This window comes from Petromyzon marinus, chromosome 11, assembly GCF_048934315.1.
Source record: "Petromyzon marinus isolate PM22_M1 ecotype Great Lakes invasive population chromosome 11, UKy_Petmar_22M1.pri1.0, whole genome shotgun sequence".
Lineage (NCBI taxonomy): Eukaryota > Metazoa > Chordata > Hyperoartia > Petromyzontiformes > Petromyzontidae > Petromyzon > Petromyzon marinus.
Window position 1 is genome coordinate 7,831,596 of NC_133677.1, and position 20,588 is coordinate 7,852,183.

Genomic DNA, 20,588 nt, shown 5'->3' on the forward strand with positions numbered 1-20,588 from the left:
AACAGTCTGTCAAGGCGATAGCGGTTACAAAAGTTGGCAATTTGTGACCGCAGTGCTGGGAAGTATCCACACGAGGGTCCCATAACTCAGCCTGCTCAGCCCCCCCCCCCTCCTCCTCCAGCTGTTCCCGGGCAATTGAGGGAGAGATGCACGGGCGTGGTAGAGGCGGTGCAGAGGCGGGAGAATGAGAGTGACTGGACCGGTCAGACCAGACCCAGGCTCGTGTGGGTGGGTGGTGGGGCAGTCTGGGACCAAATCCCACCCTCCACCCCCTCCGTATAAAATACAGGCGCTCTGCTCGCGTTGGGCTTGCGGAGACACAAAACCGACTTCGGCGATGTGCTCTTGAACTCGGCTCATCTCGGCTGCTCCGACTTAGTTCTGAGCTTAGTTGTGTGGGGTTTTTTCCTACCGGATGTTACTCATCATAGGCCGAGTTTATGGTTCATACTCAACGAGTGAATGAAGTTGAAACGCACACCGAGTTAAATTTACATTCATAAATTGAGGTCCGTTCATATACAAATATAGACTACATGGTTTTTTTTTGCTGTACGTAGAATTGACAAAAAAACGATAGCATCTTCATAGTAATTATTAGCGTCGCTGAATTTCGGGATACAGGTAAATTAACAGCATAGCCTGGTGAAAGTGACCCGCGCAAGATGTTGCGGTGCGTGGTGCAGTCGGCCAGAGATCTGCCAAATGTGGAGAAGTTCGGGAAGAAGAGTGACCCCTACACCAGGCTGACTTACAAAGGTGGGACGACGAATTTTGTTCAACAATGTGCAGAGAACGCGTGTGTGTGTGTATGTACCAACCATTATAATCGTCAAGTCATGGGCAATCCCATTGCCATCTCTCCGATTTAACAATCTATGCAGCACCAGCAAAGAATCTGGTTTCATCAATCGCTCAGTCTTTAGCGGGGGAGGTCGTATGTGTGTTGTCATTGTGTATATATGCCTCCCCGAGGTCGACTCGGCTTTAAATGAGTAGCTGGTGCGGTGTTAACATCAGCCCTGGGGAGACAAAGGCGGTCGGGCGTGGTGTGCCGGCCTTCGTTGGTGTTCACGGCTACCTGGGATCTTTGTATATTGAAATAAATAATTCGCAGTGTTGTGTACGGACTCTTTTCTCGGTCTTACTTTCTTACTTGTAATGAGTTAACATTATTTGAATTTAAGGAAATGTTTACGCGTTTGAAATAAATGTGCATTGTACAAATGAAAAACACTTGCATGTGATTTTTCTAACGTTAATGTGTTTATTGGTTCCACCAACTCCTTGGGACATGTAAAATTATTTTTGTTTGGTTAAATATCCTTAAAACATTTGCGTGGTGCACACATGCCACGAAGGATGTTGAAAAATGTTGGAGGTAGGAGTGATGCAACAATCAATCCAATATTATTGTAGGGGTTTTTGTTGTTGTAAATAACTCCATGTATCAGTCATCAGTAGCCGTGATCTCTCCACTGCTGGATGAATGCCATCATTCGTCAACACTATAAATATTATTATTGCGTCACTGAAAAAAATGGATTGCACGCAAGTTGCCATACATTCCAGTTATTATTTAAAGCACATTGAGGTTATTTTGTTTGCATGGCAGCTCGTGTGCAGTTACACAAAGTTCAGTTGTTGACGTGAGAGCGCCCGTGCAACTATAACCTGTGTGCCTGCTATTGTTCGTAGAACCTTAACCGCTCCGCTGTAACCCAAACCTATGTGTACGTTCACTGTACACTACACACACAGGCATCGCGGTTCACTTACACACGGCTAGGCAGGTGTGCATCGACAACTGCCAGTTCTAGTACCTCGCCTGGTATACAGGAGGTCGTGGGTTCTATCCCGACCCTGACAGTGCCTGTATATTTCGAGTTTGCATGTCTCTCCTCGTACCACGTGATAAGCCACTTGGTTGAGCTGTGCTGGCCACCCAAACACCTCGTGTGCCGTGTCGGCCATCATAGGTGCTCTCTAACAACACTTGTCCCAACAGTCTGCCAAAAGCTATAAGACTAGGGAAATTTGCTACTTTTGCATCTTAACCCTTTGTTAATGGACAATCAATGGAGTTCTGTATTGTGATCGATTTTTATCCACATTTTGCAAAACAGGTCTATGGGATGCCCGCCCGGCGCTAGATTGTACATAGCTGTGTGACCATATCACAAATGCGGCTGAAATCGAAGCGAATTATTTGGTGATGCCGAGTTGAGGAGTGTTTCACAAGAACAAATAACAAAAACAAACTCGACACATTAGTTAAACTGCCCTTAAAAGGAATATACTGTGTAGACACTGTGCTATCTGGTGACGTGTTGGGCAATGAGTATGAAAAAGGGCCAAAGCAATGCGGGGGTGTGAGTGGTTAGTACTTGACCGGGAGATTGCCGATCGTTAATACCACCAGGTGGTTGCATGCTTGGGCTGCAATGTGGCCAGGAGATGATGGTTTGCCAATGGGAGGAATCCATCTGTGCGGAGTTTTTTTGTGTGTTTTTTACTCTCGTATGCAAGGTGGGAATTCGCCAGGTTCTTTGATTTCCTCCACCTCCCACGCACTGAAAACTCATGATTGTGGAATTGACCCAATCAATACACTGTGTATGTGTTTGTAACAGGTGAACAGAAAAAGACGAAAACCATCGAAAACGAGTTGAATCCAGAATGGAACGAGGTGAGTGCTTTTCACCGTAAATGTCACCTTTTTTTTATCAGGTTGAAATAATATCTTGTCACATGCTCTTTGCAAAGATGCACCTTAGTCATTTGCTTTTCAGTTCATGGCTACAACACGATAAGACACTTCAGCATAAGCCAAGTGCAATGGAATACCACGCCCCACTATCCCGTACAACTGCAGATGCTGGAAAACCTTGCATTTGGTGTGTGCCAAAATTGTCTCCGCTTCCTGGCAGACCTGGGACGCGGTGGCGAGATGTTAAGTAACTCGCCTAGTATACAGAAGGTCGTGGGTTCGAACGGGACCCTGATGCCTGTATATTTGGAGGTTGCATGTTCTCTCTGTGATCGGTGGATTTTTATCCGGGTCCTCCGGTTTTTCCCTCCACATTTAGAAATATGCGTTTAAGAGTATTGGGCTGCTATTACATGTCCACGTAAGCCCCTTCGTTGAGCTATCATTTGTGATAACCAGGTCGCTTCTGAACAAGAGCTTTGTAGCTTAGTGGGCCTTGCCCGGTAAAATAAAAATAGTTGGATGGACTTAAATTTGGCCTTTATTAAAGTATGTATGTTTTGCTACTTTCGCATCATACGTAGCCAACCGTGCGAAATGGGAGGTGCGGCGCAACTTCTCTAAAGGGCAGTTTCTCAAGCTGAGCATTGGGAGAAAATGCTAAACACGTTCATCAATTACACTGCCCTAAAAGCAAAATGTAGGCACATAATAGGTGACATTCCAGACATTGGCTGATCTGCGATGAACAAGGCCCATTGCCCCGAACCTCATTTTGTCACCTGCGATGGGTTTTTTTCCCCTTTTTGGAGGGGCAGTACTGCATGATGCCAACTGCAGCTTCACAATTTTGAGTACTGCATTACATTCATTACAGATAAAACGTTGCTTATGTTACAGATGTCACGTTGTTTGTACGCACTGCACCGGAGAGGATGTGCATAGTGCATATCATGACCACCGCACGGTCGTTGATGTTGTTTGAAGGATGCTTGTCATTTCCCTCGTAATTCGAGAACCAAAAGCGGTACGAGTATGAACGATGTGCAAACTGGTCGCAACTTTCCCAAACGCAAATTTGTATTTTGAGAGGGCGTTGACCTTGCCTGCAGAGCGGGTAAATACTTGAGAATGATTTAAATTGCTCACGAACTAGCGTCTCCTATTGACAAGGTGGCAGAGTTACAAATATACAAAAACAGGCTTATATTACTATTGAATTAAATTAACACATTCGCCAATAACACTGTGGCCTTAAAAATAACAAATATATATTGCAGGCAACGTTTCGGGCAATGACCCTTCACAACGCACAGAGGCGAGAGGCAGAATATTGATTAAGATGATTTTGATTATCATCACGCTACAATTGATAGCATTGAAACGCGATTTGCAAATCCTCATCCTACCGTTTATTTAAAAAAACAAATTGTCATCATCGTCATCTTACCTAACCTGCACAGAGATGAGCTCCTGTGTGCACGGTAATTACTCCTTCATGTGCACACGGCCATCAAAGTCAGTCAAATTGTATTTGAGTAGCTTTTTTATTATATAGGGAAGCATTCTCTATTCTGCTTCATACGAGCGCTTAAGTGGTCCAACCTGCACAGCATTGATGCCTCAGGGCAGTTCCCAACGCCACGCCTGTTTTACCGAAACTTCTAACCTAACAATAGCGTTTAAAATATGCATGCGTGTGTCTCGCGCTAGCTAGCTACCTGCATCGTAGGCAGCTGTGGTGGTCACCTGTTGGTGGCAATGTATTGTAATACTATGGCTATCTTGCAGCATTGCTTGTCCGTAACAAAGGGGTTTAAAAAAATGAAATGAATGAACGTGAATGCTAAATAATGTGCTATAGACGAGCCACCTTGAAGAATATACCCCAGGACTTTCTAAAACCAGTTGTCTCACTTTTAGTGGCATTTCTGTCAACCAATCATCCGGCCACACCCGGTGGGTTTCCAACAAAAAAAAAGTTGTTTTGGTCATATCAGGGACAAAGATCCCCCGTATAGCCTTTCACAGACTGCTGGGGCAAGTGGTGTTAGTGAGCACCTAATGAAGGCCGGAACGGGTACACGAGGGCGTGGGTGACCAGCAGCACGCCCGGACGCCTTTGTTTCCCGAGTGATGCTTACACACTGCACAAGGTACTCATTTGAGACTGAGTAGACCTAGGAGAGGTCCAGGACCGGTTCATATAATCGTCACTGGTGTTGGTGGCCAGTGACCGGTAATCGAACTCAGATCGCCGGGTTCGCATCACAGTGCGCTAAACGCTGCACGACCGCTCCACACAGCACGTCCCTTTGGCAGTCCACTGATGGATGACAGCCTCTCCATGCTGTGCTGGTCGTCGGTGATTCTTTTGACCATACTTCACGATCGGTGTGGCTTTATGAAGATGGGGGGGGGGGGGGGGGGAGTACAGACATAGCAGCACAGAAGTACAGTACAGCAATGGCATCTGCTCCCACTGCCTGCCAAGGTCGACTCCAATCCTGCATAGCTTCCGATGTCATGTGGGATTGGGTACAACTGCAGTGCTGTAGACTGCTTCAGATAATGTATTATCCCAATGAGGCATCCTCTTGTAAAGAGCTAGAGAAACGATTAATCGTATTTATGTTGAACTTCTTCCGCACCGTACATAACCTACCATGCAAATCGGAGGTGCGGGGGGAAGAACGGCAAACTAAACACAAAGCAGTTCTAAAGAAATTAAAATAATAAGAGAATACCATGTGTACATCGGACAAGATCAAGTACAATCCTAACAACATGAATAGCTTTACTTCAATCTGGGAAACTTCAACCAAGCGATGAATGTTCGTGGAATCCACAGGCCCATTTTACTTGGCCAAAGTGATTCACCGTCGCCTGGCAATGCAGATGACTTCCTCTCCCACAACAAATAAAAAAAAATGTTGGAAAAACTTCGCCTGGGCCACTCTCTCGCACTGTACCGCATTTGGCAGTCTGGGAGAATTAACGGAAATTCCAAAGGGGGCCTTAAAGAGCCAGATTCGGAGCGGCGCACGCGCGCGCACTCTCCGTACGCGCCGCTCGCAGCGTGCGGAGGAGCAACTCGCCGTGAGCATTGCCAGGACGCTTGCTGAAGGGGGCCATAAACACCGCGGCGCTGGGTCCCCTTGAGGCCAACTGGAAGGTTGCTGTCAAGGCCACCTCCGGAGTACAGGGTTGACTTGCGCTTTTGCAGAGTCGTGTGAGGCTTCGGAAGACACGCTGAAGGCTCAGTCAGAATCTTTATTTAGACTGGAGGAATCCAATGAGCTATGAAGCTCTTCTTTTCCACAGATTTCCAGTATAGGTTGGTCAGAAAGCCGCATCCACTGCACATGTGGAAAATTAAATGGCAGATGTGGAAATTTTTAAAAAAAGCTCTGTCCCGTGTGCGACTGTTGTCATCCAGAACGGACTATACAACATATGACACAGTGCCCGATCCACAAATACGGAGACCTGCCCCCAGCGTTACACTCAGCAGCTCCTGATGCGGTAATCTGGCCGGACCCACCTGCATGTGAAATTGTAGGTGTTGCCCTGCATCTACATCATCCATACAGAAGAAGCAAACTGACGGTTTTACCACATTAGTGTGAATATTCCTGCCCCCATAGACGTCGAAAGCTCTCCACCCGCACCCTCCGTCATTCTTTTCTCAGTGGGAGGTCGTTCATTCGATTCTACTGCCCCCCATAGTCTGGCTGGACACTTTCTTCAGCCGGATAACCACGCTGTCAACTGCCTGTTTCAAGTTCAATACGTTTTATTAAAGTCTGCCCATGACCGACTAACGCTATCTATACAATAAAATGTAACGATTGTTTTTTTTACGGGCTCTCAAGTGTGGTCGCATATACAATTCCACATTGTATTGTGTTCTCACAATGGCAAAGGCGAATAACAAAAACAATTAATCGGGGTGTGCGATAGGGCTGAACGATTAATCGATTTCAAATCGAAATTTGAAACCATGCGATTATTAAATCACAAAGGCTGCGATTTTTTTGCGATTTGAAAAGTCCTATTTTTTGGAATTGTTTCATTTTTTATTAGTATAACTTAATTTATTTAACTTAACAGTTGATAAGGTAATTAAAGCTTGCGTGACTTTACCGAAAAAAAACCAATGAGTAACTTAACAGTTGTTCTATGTTTGATTGTTCTATTTCAATTACATTTTTAAAATAAATGTTGGAAGCAATTCATATATTTAAAGTTCTCATTCTTGCATTAGAATATATAGAGCAGTTCATATTATGATGGTATATTGGTATAATGTGCTCCATCACATGTTTTAAATCTATTACACAGTAAATATTGAACTGAAGCTTGACTTGAATTTTTTATCGCAAATCAAATCACAATATCTGTCAGAAAAATCGCAGTTACATATTTTCCCCAAATCTTTCAGCCCTAGTGTGGCGTGGGATAAATAATTACCGAAGAAGAGAGAGAGGTTGTAGTTTTGATTTAATATCATGGCATTAGCAAGTGTAGGCATTCATCTCTCCAGGCAATTCAATTGTCGACTCGCGATTCTCAAATCAAAATGATCGTAATCGCAGTAGCTGCAAGCATCACATGAATGAATTTGCATAAATTTGATCAAAAAATCGAATCTTACACGCGTGTTTTGTACATCTATCGCGAGTTTAGGGGACGGAATTGCTCAATTGTTTGCGTCGTTACATTGCACGACTGAAGAATTAAAAGGGCCCCTTTTGTCGGTCTACTGCTGGATAAGGAGCTCCCTACGTGGCTTGTGGAGGTTATTTGACCATGCTTCGCCAAGCTGGTTCGAAGGTGGGAGCATAGTGCAGTGCAACAATGGATTGACTCGGCTGCAACATTAATGCAGGCGGTTGAAGTGTTTTTCACGGACGCCTAAATGTAGACAGCCGCACATCGACTCACCTCGGCCGATGTGTGTCAAATTCAAAGTCCCGCATACAAGTCGTGTGGGATGCCTCGCCTCCAGGGAAATGTGGGTGACGTCCATGAAGGGTACGATGTGTGTCAAATATACCAACACCTATTGTTGCTTGTAAGTGAGGTTGATTGCACGTTTTGCTTTGAAATGTGTTCAGTAAACGAGCAACTCTGTTTTATACCCTAAAGGTAACGTGCGCCCCCCCCCATGCCCCCTACACAATTGAGTGTTTAAGTTTAACTAATTCATCAACCCGAACCGGTCTGGGCAGTATGAACACATTGAATAGTGCCCTGGGCTCAACATGCATTTTAAAACGCGTACAGCTTGCGAGGTGATCACGAGGTAGTAGACGCCACTGTATTGCCACGACCGACATCACCAGAGCCATTTTCTGCAGCCCTCCTTTGTCAACTCATCGCCGTGTGGGTCGCGGGGGTTACAATTTTTTACCATACTTCACCCACGCTGGTCGGTGTTGATTGACGAAGGCGCGGAGTAGCATAGCCATTGCAGCACAATTCAATAATTCATTTTGCTCCACTGCCCTTCGCTACTAGCCCTGCCGCACCCTTAAATACACCTTTCCACACGTGAATTAAATGCGGATACCTCATGAGCAAGTGGAATATCAGACTCCTGAGTGCGACTGTGGCTACAAACACTCAACCACGGACTGTGTGACTTTGCACTGCCCCAAATATAAATTGAATGTGGCCTATCTTCAATTTACCAACTCTCTAGACAAAGCAGCTGGATGGCTAAATCACTGGTAAACCGAATTTCTTGATAGTCCCCATTTTATCGGCCACACGAGGTCATCAAACAATACCTCGTTGTGCATGGTGTTCGTCCATCTGAGCACTATCCAAGCTCAATCCTGCTTGGTTTACATTTCACAAAAATAGGCGCATTCCTGTTGATTTAGCCATAGGCCTGGCATGCATCGCTACAAAACACGATGATTTGGATTTACTGCATATGGTCTCTCAAGGCAACGTCTGCTCTAGATCCTGCACAAAATGCAGAATATGAACATGTTATTTAAAGTAAGGTGCAGTTGAAAATTGCATTACAGGTAAGAGATGCTCTTTTGGGATCCTTCTAAACCCTTCAACAAATGACCGCTCAAAACTTAAAAAAATGAACTTTTATACCGGTGCAATTGTAGACTGTGCAGCAGCAGCAAACCATTGGAATAAGGTGGTATTTTTTGTTGAGGTGGCTAGAGTACAAAATATATGGACCTCAAGACCATGTAAGAATTGGTAGTAGCGGAGGCTCGGTGATAAGTGAACAGCTGTACTGTCAACTCGGCCACCCGAGTTTTATTCCTGGCCATGGCTAACGTCGGTGTGTGAACCGGTCCCGGGCACCCCCCCCCCTCTCCCACGCCACCACCAGGCCGCACTAACCAGCGTGACGGTCAAACAAAACCCCCACGACTGACAACGGCACGGGGGAGAGGCCTCCATCCAGCAGTGCATTGACAGATGGTGTAAATCATCAAGAGCCACTTGAGGCAGAGTTATCTTTTTTGCCTAGGGAGACCTCGGGCGCAAACAAATGGTGTATATGACCAGAATCTTTCTCTCGGTATGGCGAGAGAAAACAAACTAAACGAGCATTCAAATCGCGTAGAATGTTACGTGAAAGAATTGGGTCGTGCTGTTCCGACGTTAACTTAGTCACACGCAGGCGATTTAATCAAAGCATTTTTTTTTTAAAGAAATAGTTTAAGCATTATGCCACATGCTCAACTGCAACTGCTGTCAAACTTCCTCGGGAAAACAAAACAAACGGTGAAAATAAGGGGCATGAACAATTGTCAACAGCGAGCCGCGATATAAAAAAAAGTGTGTCCGTGTTAAATTTTGATTTAAAGCTTTCGTGACTGCAAGGGTTCATCTTCTTTGGTTCTTTAGGTAAAGTCACGTAGAATGAGAATAAAATAAAAAAATGATAAAATAAAATAACACAATAATATTCACTCCAGCTCTGTCCTACCAGACAGTCTCGTCCCTTCACCTGATGAAGGCCGCTTGTGTTGTGGCCGAAACGTCGTGAGAATATTATTGTGTTATTTTATTTGATCAATTTATTATTTTATTCTCATTCTACGTGGTGACTTTACCGAAAGAACCAAAGAAGATGTGTCCGTGTTCTTTTCAGCCGGCCGTCAACATTTCCGCACACCAGGTTTAAGTGACCTCCGACGACAAACAGGACGGGGCGCACCGCGTCTGGTCAGCTGGATGCTGATTTAATAAGCCGTTGTCCAGATGGAAGTGATGCCCTGATCGTTTCTTCCTGTGGAGAGCGGCTCCTTCATGCGTTACGGTGTCAGGGCCCCTGGCTGCGAGCCAAGTGAAACACATGTGGGCTTTATGCTGGGGGTGGGGGGGGGGGGTTTGGGAGCTGGCACTATGGGAACCCGTTTCCTGTTGCCCAATACCCCCAGCCACTCCCAGAGTGTGTAGGCATGTCCGGACGTTTGTTTTGGAGAATAAGTTAAACTTTTAAATAAATAATTAGTATGTAACAAAAATAATGTGGTGGAGCTGTGGTGCAATAGGTTTGTGTGCTGCGCTACGAACCCATGGTTAACATCGGTTCTGGGTCTACTCCCGTCACCGTAACCCACACCCACGGGTGTGGTGAAGTATAGTCAAACTACCACAATGGCCGACATGACGACTTCTTTCAGCAGTTGATTGACAAAGAGTTGTGAAGTATGTAGTTTAATTATTGTAATAAAAAAAATTGTACTCAACTTAATATCCCAATGATGTTTAGGGGATTTTAAAACAATGGCAATATACGTATAATTGCCAGCTTGAAAGGTTTGTGCGTTGTCTTTGTGAGTGCCTAAGGCGATACTTGGTGTGTGTTAGGTCAGCCTTTGGCCAGACCTTTTGAGTCGCCCTTCAAGTTTTTTAATTAAATCTGTAAAATGACGAGGAAACCCCATTATAAAAATAATAGTGCAAGCCGATAAAACCATAAATTTCAAACAACGCACAGAAAATGCACGCAAGCCGTCTGATCTTGACTCATTCTGTGCGTCGTTTAAACCTCTCAATTTGATTTAAGCGTGGGGTCGTGAGTCACAGCATTTGTATTATTTTTTTAACTCAACGAGTTGCACTTCCTGGCTCACTGCTGTGACAAGAGTGTGCAAATAACAATGTGTATTGTTACAAACAAATATTTGTCCATATAATGGTTTGCTTTAATTTTTCCACTGAAAATGCAGAATACACATGGAGTACTATATACCACACTGGCTGAAAATAATCAGTGTGCCTTGAAATGAAACAAATAAATGCGTGCCATTCCATTGATATTGGTGCATGAACAACCCAAAAAAACTCATCACATTTGTCTATCACTACCTCCAAAGGAAAGAATGATATAAAATCTGGCATGGGCTATGAAGGTCCATTGCCTGAAACATTGCATTAATCGTGAGCAAACGATCCTGATCAATATTTGTTAGTTTGTGCGCAAGTAGTTCGTTTTCTATGAATGATGCACACCCTCTGTGTTTGACTGACATCAGGCTCTGGAGTTCGACTTGAAGGGGTTTCCTCTGGAAGCTTCCTCGGTGCTCGTGGTGGAGGTGAAAGACTACGAGAAGATCGGGAAAAGCCGGTATGGTCTCCCTCTTGTTGCCTTGCGCGCAGCAGCGCTTGTCCTCAATGGAAACGCGATGGGTCGTGTGTATAACAAGTATTTGCTGAAAAACACGTTGTTTGAAAAGCAAAAACCGCGTTTTTCCTTCTGCTTTCAGTGCAAAGTCGATCAACGTTGGCTTCCTTTGACTGTACACTTGCAACGCGACAACTCCTTTTGAACGAAACAATTTTATGACGTGATATCAGCTTTGCAGTCTTGATTTGAAGTTTTCGTGACTGCAGGAATCAAAGAGCTTTGTAGTCCTTCGTATATATCTTTTTACTGAATGCACGTAGATATTGTTTCGTATGTTTTATCGCACCTGCTGATGTTTCGGCATCTTCTTCGCCTTGTCTCGCTGCATATCTTGTTGCGTTCGTGATCGGCCGTGTTCTATCCACTGCTGGATGGAGGCATCATCTCCGCCTCGTTGCCATTCGCACGCACAGTCCCTTTGCTACATTCCGTCTTGCCAAGCGGGATGGTCCACAGCGACCATCCGCTTGGCGCGCATTCTCTCCTGCTGATCGGCCACCCTTCCTTTCCCACCGGCCAACAAATCTTCTAACCGTGTCCTGCCAAAGCACGCTTGTTTTTCTAGCAGTCAAGATGATATCTGAAACTTGGGTATGTTCTCCAATCTACGTCGTCCTCTTGCTGTCTCTTGGCGTAGTTCTAAACTAATGTCTCCCTGCGTGCCTCTTGCACACTTTTAGCAATTGTTCCATTTCTTGTATCATGTACGCAATATTAATACGCAATGACAATGCATACCGAACATTGAATTGTATGCGTAGAGTACATATAGAAGGAACAATGGGAGGCAGTGGAACGAGAAGAAGCGCAAGGATTGGGATGTTGAGTGAGCTGAAGGGGCATTTGTGGAAGTGAGGAGGGCAGAGAAGCGAAAAGGATGGAGATGATCGCAGCCGAGGACCTGCCGCTGAGGCAGAGCACTAAAGAAGATATAATACAAATTAAAATCATGTAATGTCTCCAAGCGTTTTACTATGCATTTGTTAGGTTAGGTAATCATTTATTTTAATACTCCACAATGTGCGTTGGCCACATTGAAAATCCCCATAGCACACCGCGGGCTGAGAGGGTCGCGTGGAAACTCTGCGAACTTGACGTCGCGTATGCAAAATGCAACTTACCAATTCGTGAACGTGACCCATTGTGGCTTCACGAACTGGATTGGGCGTTGTAGGTAGCTGATTTCGCGGCAAATAACCCGCCGAGTTGGTCGCAATGCCGGTCAACACCGCACTGTGGGCCAGAGGTTGCACTCCCCTCATCTAAATTGAGGGGCAACTTGAAAGTATAGGGTAACAATAGCCAGACAAAAGAGGACCTACAAACGCTGCAATGCAATTGAAGCTTCACTGGCTCTCTTTTACCGGTCAGTTATTTACTGCCAACCGACTGAGGATTTTGTTTTTTACTTCCTGTTAACCAGCACTTTGGTTGACGTGTCTTTTGTTGCCGGAGCACAATGCCACATTTGGCAAATAATCTTTAGCGTATGACCGGTCTTATTGGACATTGGTGCTGTTTTGGCATTTACACAACCGACACGGGCAAAAGCTTGCCCAATAGAAATACAAAAAGATTATGATGGCCGATTGTTCATGGAATACGTTTTCCAAGAAGAGTGCTTGCAAACGATAAAGTATTACACAGCAGGACTTCCGTAAACTCAGGGTTTCTTGTCAGAAGTGGCTGATGCAATTTAAGAGAAGCTCTTGCAGTTTGAAACCAGAATTATCAACTTAAGAGGCCTCAACCTGGAAGTAATTATATTAACGACAAAGATTGCATTTCAGGGTCAGGGCTACGGAAGTGCCTGCCAAGTGGCATTTAAGTTCTCAAAGCTTTCATTAGTTGGTCTTGGACCAATTAAAAATCGGTCTTCGACCAACTAATGAAAGCTTTAAGAACTTAAAGTATAGCACTACAGGTAGCAAAACTTTTGTTAACAGTTGTAAATAAATGCAGTACTTTCACCGTGCTTGAAATGCGCAGGGAATTGTGGAATTGTGAGAAATGAAAATGCATTGGGAATATCGGCCCTTTCAAAGTGGCTCAGCTGATTTTTCAAAGCAGTCCTTTTGTCATGCCGGTCGTGCAGGGTTACTTGACCAGACTTCAACATATTCGTCATTGTGGGGTTTTAAGGCAGGGAGCATAGACATTATAAAACAACAAAAAATCAAATAACTTTATGTAGCTTTATTCATGCAATTTGCATCTCGCAATCGCTGAGGTACCAATGCTGGAAGGCTGCCAGGCGATGAGCCGGCACCAGCAATTACGTTGCCTTTTTCTATACAGTCTATTAAGCTGTTTTCAGCCAATCGGTGAGTGTTTATACACGTGGGAGAAAACCAGTACATCTGACGAAAACCCACCCATGCGAGGGGGGCAACACTCTATCCCACACAGAAGGGACTGATGCCATTCGTCCACACTTTGCTGTATTGCGTTATGCAGGCAAGAGTATAGCACCTTTACGTCCATGGGAAGGGAGTCTCACAACATTTAAGATTTGCCCGATCCACCAACCCTCGCTGCCCCCACAGTGCTGGGTTACAGGCCACGTGCAGCACAGCCACCACGCAGTTCGGGCATATGAAGTACAGTCGAACAATGAATTTTGATGCATTCCCTTTTCCTGCTCACCACATAGTCCCGCATCCTATGACCAACCTGTTTTTGTGCACGACTGCTCGGACAAGTGCAGTTTTTGTCGATAAGATTCAGAGCTATAAGATAAGAGCTATATAGTTCAGTGGGCCTTACCTGGTAAAATGAAAATAGTAGTAGTGGTATGCTAAGTCTAAGTCAACAATGGCCGACAAGGACCTACATACAGGAGGGGAGCCAAAATATTGTCCAGCGTTTGGCTAACACGTAATCAAACACCGACAACTGAACGAGTGACTTGCTGCTATGTGTTCGTATGTTAAACACTGTTCTGTTTACAAAACAGCCTTGGCTTAAAAATGGCACGCGGTGTCCCGTACGGGCCCCTGCAAGGGTACACTTTGAGTTTCCTTTTAAAAGCAAAAAAGCACATGGATGTGCTATTGAGTACAGTATCTTGTCTGTGTCAGATGGTTGAGAGTGTCACTTAATTAGGGCAACTTGATCATTTCCAAGTTGGTTGGTGAATGCAAGCGGGTCGGAGTCCTTGTGGAAATTTAACTGAATGAAAAGCAACATTCCATTGTACCTAAAAGAAGAGTTTTTAATTTATGCATATTACCTGCTACTACATGCAGATGAAATATTTGACAATTACAAAGCAGTATGCTTGTAAATTGCATTGAGAGACCGGAAGAGAAAAACATGGATTACAAAATGTACACATTCGAGATGACATCTTGACCATTTAGAAATGTTAGTGGGCTTTGGCAGGACAGAGAAGGGATGATGACCAGTGGACAAAAGTAAATGGCATTTGCAGCCAAAGTAGGGCATACGCCCAATGGGGCCATACACTGGAGATGGAGTGATGAAATTGACTCGTGTGTGGCAGCTAGGTTGTTCCATGAATTTTGAACTTCTTTCGCACAGTATGTAGCCAACCGTGCTTATCGGAGGTACGGGGAAGGATGACAAACTAAACACAAAGCAGTTTTAAAATCTAGAATGAATTTTGAATCATAGAATGGGTTCTCAATTATTGTCATGTGTTGCATCACGTGACAATGATTGATGATGACAGCATGGGTCGGCCTTCATCCGGCAGTGGATAGATTCATGGCTGAGGAAGTTGATGAAATGCAACTGCAAGTCAAGGAGACCTAAAAAGCCAGATCAAAAATATTGCGGAGAAATTCCCCATGCGAGTTGACGTGTGGGCACCACCGGTGGATCCTATTGTTTGCTTTGAGCCACGAAAATAACTCCCCCTTACTTATCCAGTCACCCATGGGCAAATAAGGAAACTTGGATGAATTCGTCGCCACTCTTGGGTTACATTATCTGTGATATGGTTGCAAATACTTGGATTAATTCAGCCGCTGTATTGACCACTCAGTTCCGAACAATTCCCTTTAATCACTAAAACTTTACCACCTCTGGCAACCGTTAATGTGCTGTGACGAAGGGTCTGCCCAAAAGGTTTCCTATATATTATTTATTTTAAGGCAGGATTATGAATACATACATTAATGAGTTTTTGTTCACTCTGCTCGTGCACCACTGCCAAAGCAGCCGCATCACCCAATAATGTATTTTAGACATGCTTCTTCCCCAAGGGTAGATGCGAAGTAATATAATTACTTCTTTGTGCTATCCTCTTGCCCCTAAAAAAAAGTGCATGCTCGCTGTGAATGAAAACAACGCAACTGTTTATTTAGCGTGTTTACTCATGCACTGCTCTTGTGCCGCTGGTGCAGTTTGCTGGGATCGGCACAGATCCAGCTGCACGAGCTGCTGACGAAACCGGGAAACACCAACAGTTACGTCTTGACCCTTATGAGCGAAAAGCACCAGTCCACGGGGGTGAGTGCGTGCACACACACCCCGGCTCTCTGGCGCTATCCCCGTAGCTGAGGGCCGATGCCCATGACCGATGCTCTCTGCCTTTTAGCGATCTACATCTCTCATGGAGAGCCTCGTCCAACTGTTCACTGTCCAACCAACTGATCCCTTTTCATCTTGGTCCACTTTTCCCCTTCACATTTTCCATGCTTGTGAAATGGAAGGGAAGAGGGGGGGGCGTTCTGCACCACACCACCTTCCTTCTCATCATATTTATCAGTAATTGCTGCTTGCATTCTCATTGGACACCTCTTAATTCTAATTATTGTCTCAACAGCTTTCGGTTCTCCTGTAGCTGGACATATCAAACGTATTTTGTCTTTTCATCTCTTCCGTTCACAGCAGATTTTTTACTTCATCTTGCACTACGCTACACACCAAAGCTGTTCATATACAGTGAGGGAAAAAAGTATTTGATCCCCTGCTGATTTTGTACGTTTGCCCACTGACAAAGAAATGATCAGTCTATAATTTTAATGGTAGGTTTATTTGAACAGTGAGAGACAGAATAACAACAAAATCCAGAAAAACGCATATCAAAAATGTTATAAATTGATTTGCATTTTAATGAGGGAAATAAGTATTTGACCCCTCTGAAAAAACATGACTTAATACTTGGTGGAAAAACCCTTGTTGGTAATCACAGAGGTCAGACGTTTCTTGTAGTTGGACACCAGGTTTGCACACATCTCAGGAGGGATTTTGTCCCACTCCTCTTTGCAGATCTTCTCCAAGTCATTAAGGTTTCGAAGCTGACGTTTGGTAACTCGAACCTTCAGCTCCCTCCACAGATTTTCTATGGGATTAAGGTCTGAAGACTGGCTAGGCCACTCTAGGACCTTAATGTGCTTCTTCTTGAGCCACTCCTTTGTTGCCGTGGCCGTGTGTTTTAGGTTATTATCATGCTGGAATACCTATCCACGACCCATTTTCAATGCCCTGGCTGAGGGAAGGAGGTTCTCACCCAAGATTTGATGGTACATGGCCCCGTCCATCATCCCTTTGATGCGGTGAAGTTGTTCTGTCCCCTTAGCAGAAAAACACCCCCAAAGCATGTTTCCACCTTCCTGTTTGACGGTGGGGATGGTGTTCTTGGGGTCATAGGCAGCATTCCTCCTCCAAACACGGCGAGTTGAGTTGATGTCAAATAGCTCTATTTTGGTCTCATCTCACCCAGTTGTCCTCTGAATCATTCAGATGTTCATTGGCAAACTTAAGACGGGCATGTACATGTGCTTTCTTGAGCAGGGGGACTTTGCGGGCGCTGCAGGATTTCAGTCCTTCATGGCGTAGTGTTACCAATTGTTTTCTTGGTAACTATGGTCCCAGCTACCTTGACATCATTGACAAGATCCTCCCGTGTAGTTCTGGGCTGATTCCTCACCGTTCTCATGATTATTGCAACTCCACGAGGTGAGTTCTTGCATGGAGCCCCAGGCCAAGGGAGATTGACAGTTTTGATTTAAAGCTTTCGTGACTGCAGTAATTCATATTCTTAGTTTTTTCGGTAAAGTCACGTTGAAGAGAAACAACAAAATAATAAAATATATATATAATAAAAAATTCTCACGACGTTTCGACCATAACTCAAACGGTCATCTTCAGGTGTGTTGGTTTGCATAAATTTATTTTTAAACGGCGCATTTATTTATTTATAAAAAAAAAAGACGTTAGCGTCACGCGCAGCGATTTGGCAGTTTACCCAGGACTAGTCCATCTATATTTTGAAAAGAGGAGGGGGGAGACGAAATTTTATAATGTATGCTGTCTGAAAGCCAATGTAAGCGTGAACAATCAATTAAGAACTGAAATGGTTTATCAAATCTTTCCAATGATTGCTAAGATAGAATCCATCTTCTCGGTTGAAATTGTCTCTGTGCTTGTATATGTGGATAGCCTCATGAACGAATCTCTCATGGAAGCCAGATGGCTTACAAAGAACCTCTGACTTAGAAAAGTCAATGGCATGTGAGCCTACTGAATTAGAACAATGATCTGCTACGGCCGAGGTGTTGGTCCTACCGTGTTTAAGGTCTGCTTTGTGTTCACGAATGCGGTCCGAGACATGGCGTTTGGTTTCTCCAATGTAACTACTACCACAGAGGCAACTTAGTTTGTAGACACCAGGGTATTGTATGTCCGGAATCGCATCTTTTACAGATGGAACCAGATCACGGATTTTATGTAATGAATAAACACAAGATCCAGGTCCGTTTCAACACATTACATAAAATCCGTGCTCTGGTTCCGTCTGTAAAAGATGTGATTCCGGACATACAATACCCTGGTGTCTACAAACTAAGTTGCCTCTGTGGTAGTAGTTACATTGGAGAAACCAAACGCCATGTCTCGGACCGCATTCGTGAACACAAAGCAGACCTTAAACACGGTAGGACCAACACCTCGGCCGTAGCAGATCATTGTTCTAATTCAGTAGGCTCACATGCCATTGACTTTTCCAAGACAGAGGTTCTTTGTAAGCCATCTGGCTTCCATGAGAGATTCGTTCATGAGGCTATCCACATATACAAGCACAGAGACAATTTCAACCGAGAAGATGGATTCTATCTAAGCAATCATTGGAAAGATTTGATAAACCATTTCAGTTCTTAATTGATTGTTCACGCTTACATTGGCTTTCAGACAGCATACATTATAAAATTTCGTCTCCCCCCTCCTCTTTTCAAAATATAGATGGACTAGTCCTGGGTAAACTGCCAAATCGCTGCGCGTGACGCTAACGTCTTTTTTAAAACATATATAAATAAATAAATGTGCCGTTTAAAAATAAATTTATGCAAACCAACACACCTGAAGATGACCGTTTGAGTTATGGTTGAAACGTCGTGAGAATTTTTTAATTGTTTTATATATATTTTATTATTTTGTTGTTTCTCTTCAACGTGACTTTACCGAAAAAACTAAGAATAAGATTGACAGTTCTTTTGTGTTTATTCCATTTGCGAATAATCGCACCAACTGTTGTCAACTTCTCACCAAGCTGCTTGGCAATGGTCTTGTAGCCTATTCCAGCCTTGTGTAGGTCTACAATGTTGTCCCTGACATCCTTGGAGAGCACTTTGGTCTTGGCCATGGTGGAGAATTTGGAATCTGATTGGTTTATTGCTTCTGTGGACAGGTGTCTTTTATACAGGTAACAAGATGAGATTAGGAGCACTCCCTTTAAGAGTGTGCTCCTAATCTCAGCTCGTTACCTGTATAAAAGACACCTGGGAGCCAGAAATCTGTCTGATTGAGAGGGGGTCAAATACTTATTTCCCTCATTAAAATGCAAATCAATTTATAACATTTTTGACATGCGTTTTTCTGGATTTTGTTGTTATTCTGTCTCTCACTGTTCAAATAAACCTATCATTAAAATTATAGACTGATCATTTCTTTGTCAGTGGGCAAACGTACAAAATCAACAGGGGATCAAATACTTTTTCCCTCACTGTATCCCCCCCCCCCCTTTCCTCGCACATGCCTAATTCATGATTACAGAACGGCCACAGTATAGAATGTGCATGGAGAAAATGACATCCAGTGAGTCGACCCTATCGATTAATGGGTGGGGGGGGGGGGGAAATGCGGGGCGGTGAGGGTTTATTGGGTATTTGTGGTCTATAAGGATAAATAGTGGGGGGGCGGTTGTCATTATCTTTGTGTTGCACTGCATGCTGGGCTGTATTTGTCCTGCCCTGTGTGCCCACACCCCTTGTTAGGCCACGCTCTCCCTGCAAGTGGGCTACGTCCCTCCACCGGGGACCGGTCCCCCGCCCAGCCAGCGGGGCCCCGGGGATCCCGTGGAAAAACAAGATGCCACAGGTATGGAGCACAGAGGAGGCCTTGCGTTATCTCAGGGGTGCAACGACACTTCAATGTAATCCATTATTTATCGATTTCGACACTCGTGACAGAACATGCATTGAATCGCACGTGTAAGGGTCGAGGTCTCGTCTCGATCGGTGTATGTCGTTGGTTGGTTTACCCATGCAGCCAAGATGATGTTGTAAGCATTCACCGGAGCATTAAAATAAGAACCAATGTTTGAAAATGTAATCTTTTATAATTAATTGAATTGCCAGGTGGGTGTCGACCATTCCACATTTTTCTAACTCTGGTGTTTTTGTGTAGTCACAAGACTTCCCACGAATCTTTCCATTGCTGAGACATGGAAATGCCCTGACGTGAATTTAATTGGAAATGTTTTTCAATTTCATTGGATTCGGTGTGGAAACTCTGGTGATTAAAATAAAGCAAGTGTTTGCGTTAAAAAGTATTGCACTTCTCTATGAGAGTATCTGCTGAACAGTTTCATAGCTTTTTGCAGTGGTTGATTTTGCATGTCAATGTATCATCAATACCAGAATGTAAGACCAACTTTAGCGTTATTGTATTTTATAAATTAACTGACTAAACCCCTAATTCGAGACCCAAACATTGCCCCTATTCTCTTTGGCATTCTTTAAAGACACTGGTGGAACCATTAACCGCATGAGAACATCAACAGGCCGATGCGCACCGCACCTCAAGATAAGCCAGCGTGATTGTGGCCATGCAATCCAAACGACGGTCCATTTCATAAACCACTCTAGTTGGCCCTCCTTCCACGGAGGATTAGCAAAACTACACAAACTCTCTCCTGAAGCCCTATCGTGGCTAGCATACCTTGACACAATGGTA

General features: G+C 44.2%; 1 protein-coding gene across 2 annotated transcripts in view; it reads left to right on the plus strand.

Annotated features, from left to right (window-relative positions):
* Positions 1–279: 279 nt before the first annotated feature.
* The window catches only part of LOC116941265 (myoferlin-like), an 88,981-nt gene continuing 68,672 nt past the window's right edge, over positions 280–20,588 (plus strand). For both annotated transcript variants that reach the window (XM_076066346.1, XM_076066347.1), the window contains exons 1-5: positions 280–759; positions 2,634–2,689; positions 11,236–11,327; positions 15,758–15,863; positions 19,628–19,730. In XM_076066346.1, the coding sequence (XP_075922461.1) occupies positions 666–759; positions 2,634–2,689; positions 11,236–11,327; positions 15,758–15,863; positions 19,628–19,730 (451 nt within the window). In that variant the 5' untranslated portion in view covers positions 280–665. The remainder of the gene's footprint in view (positions 760–2,633; positions 2,690–11,235; positions 11,328–15,757; positions 15,864–19,627; positions 19,731–20,588) is intronic.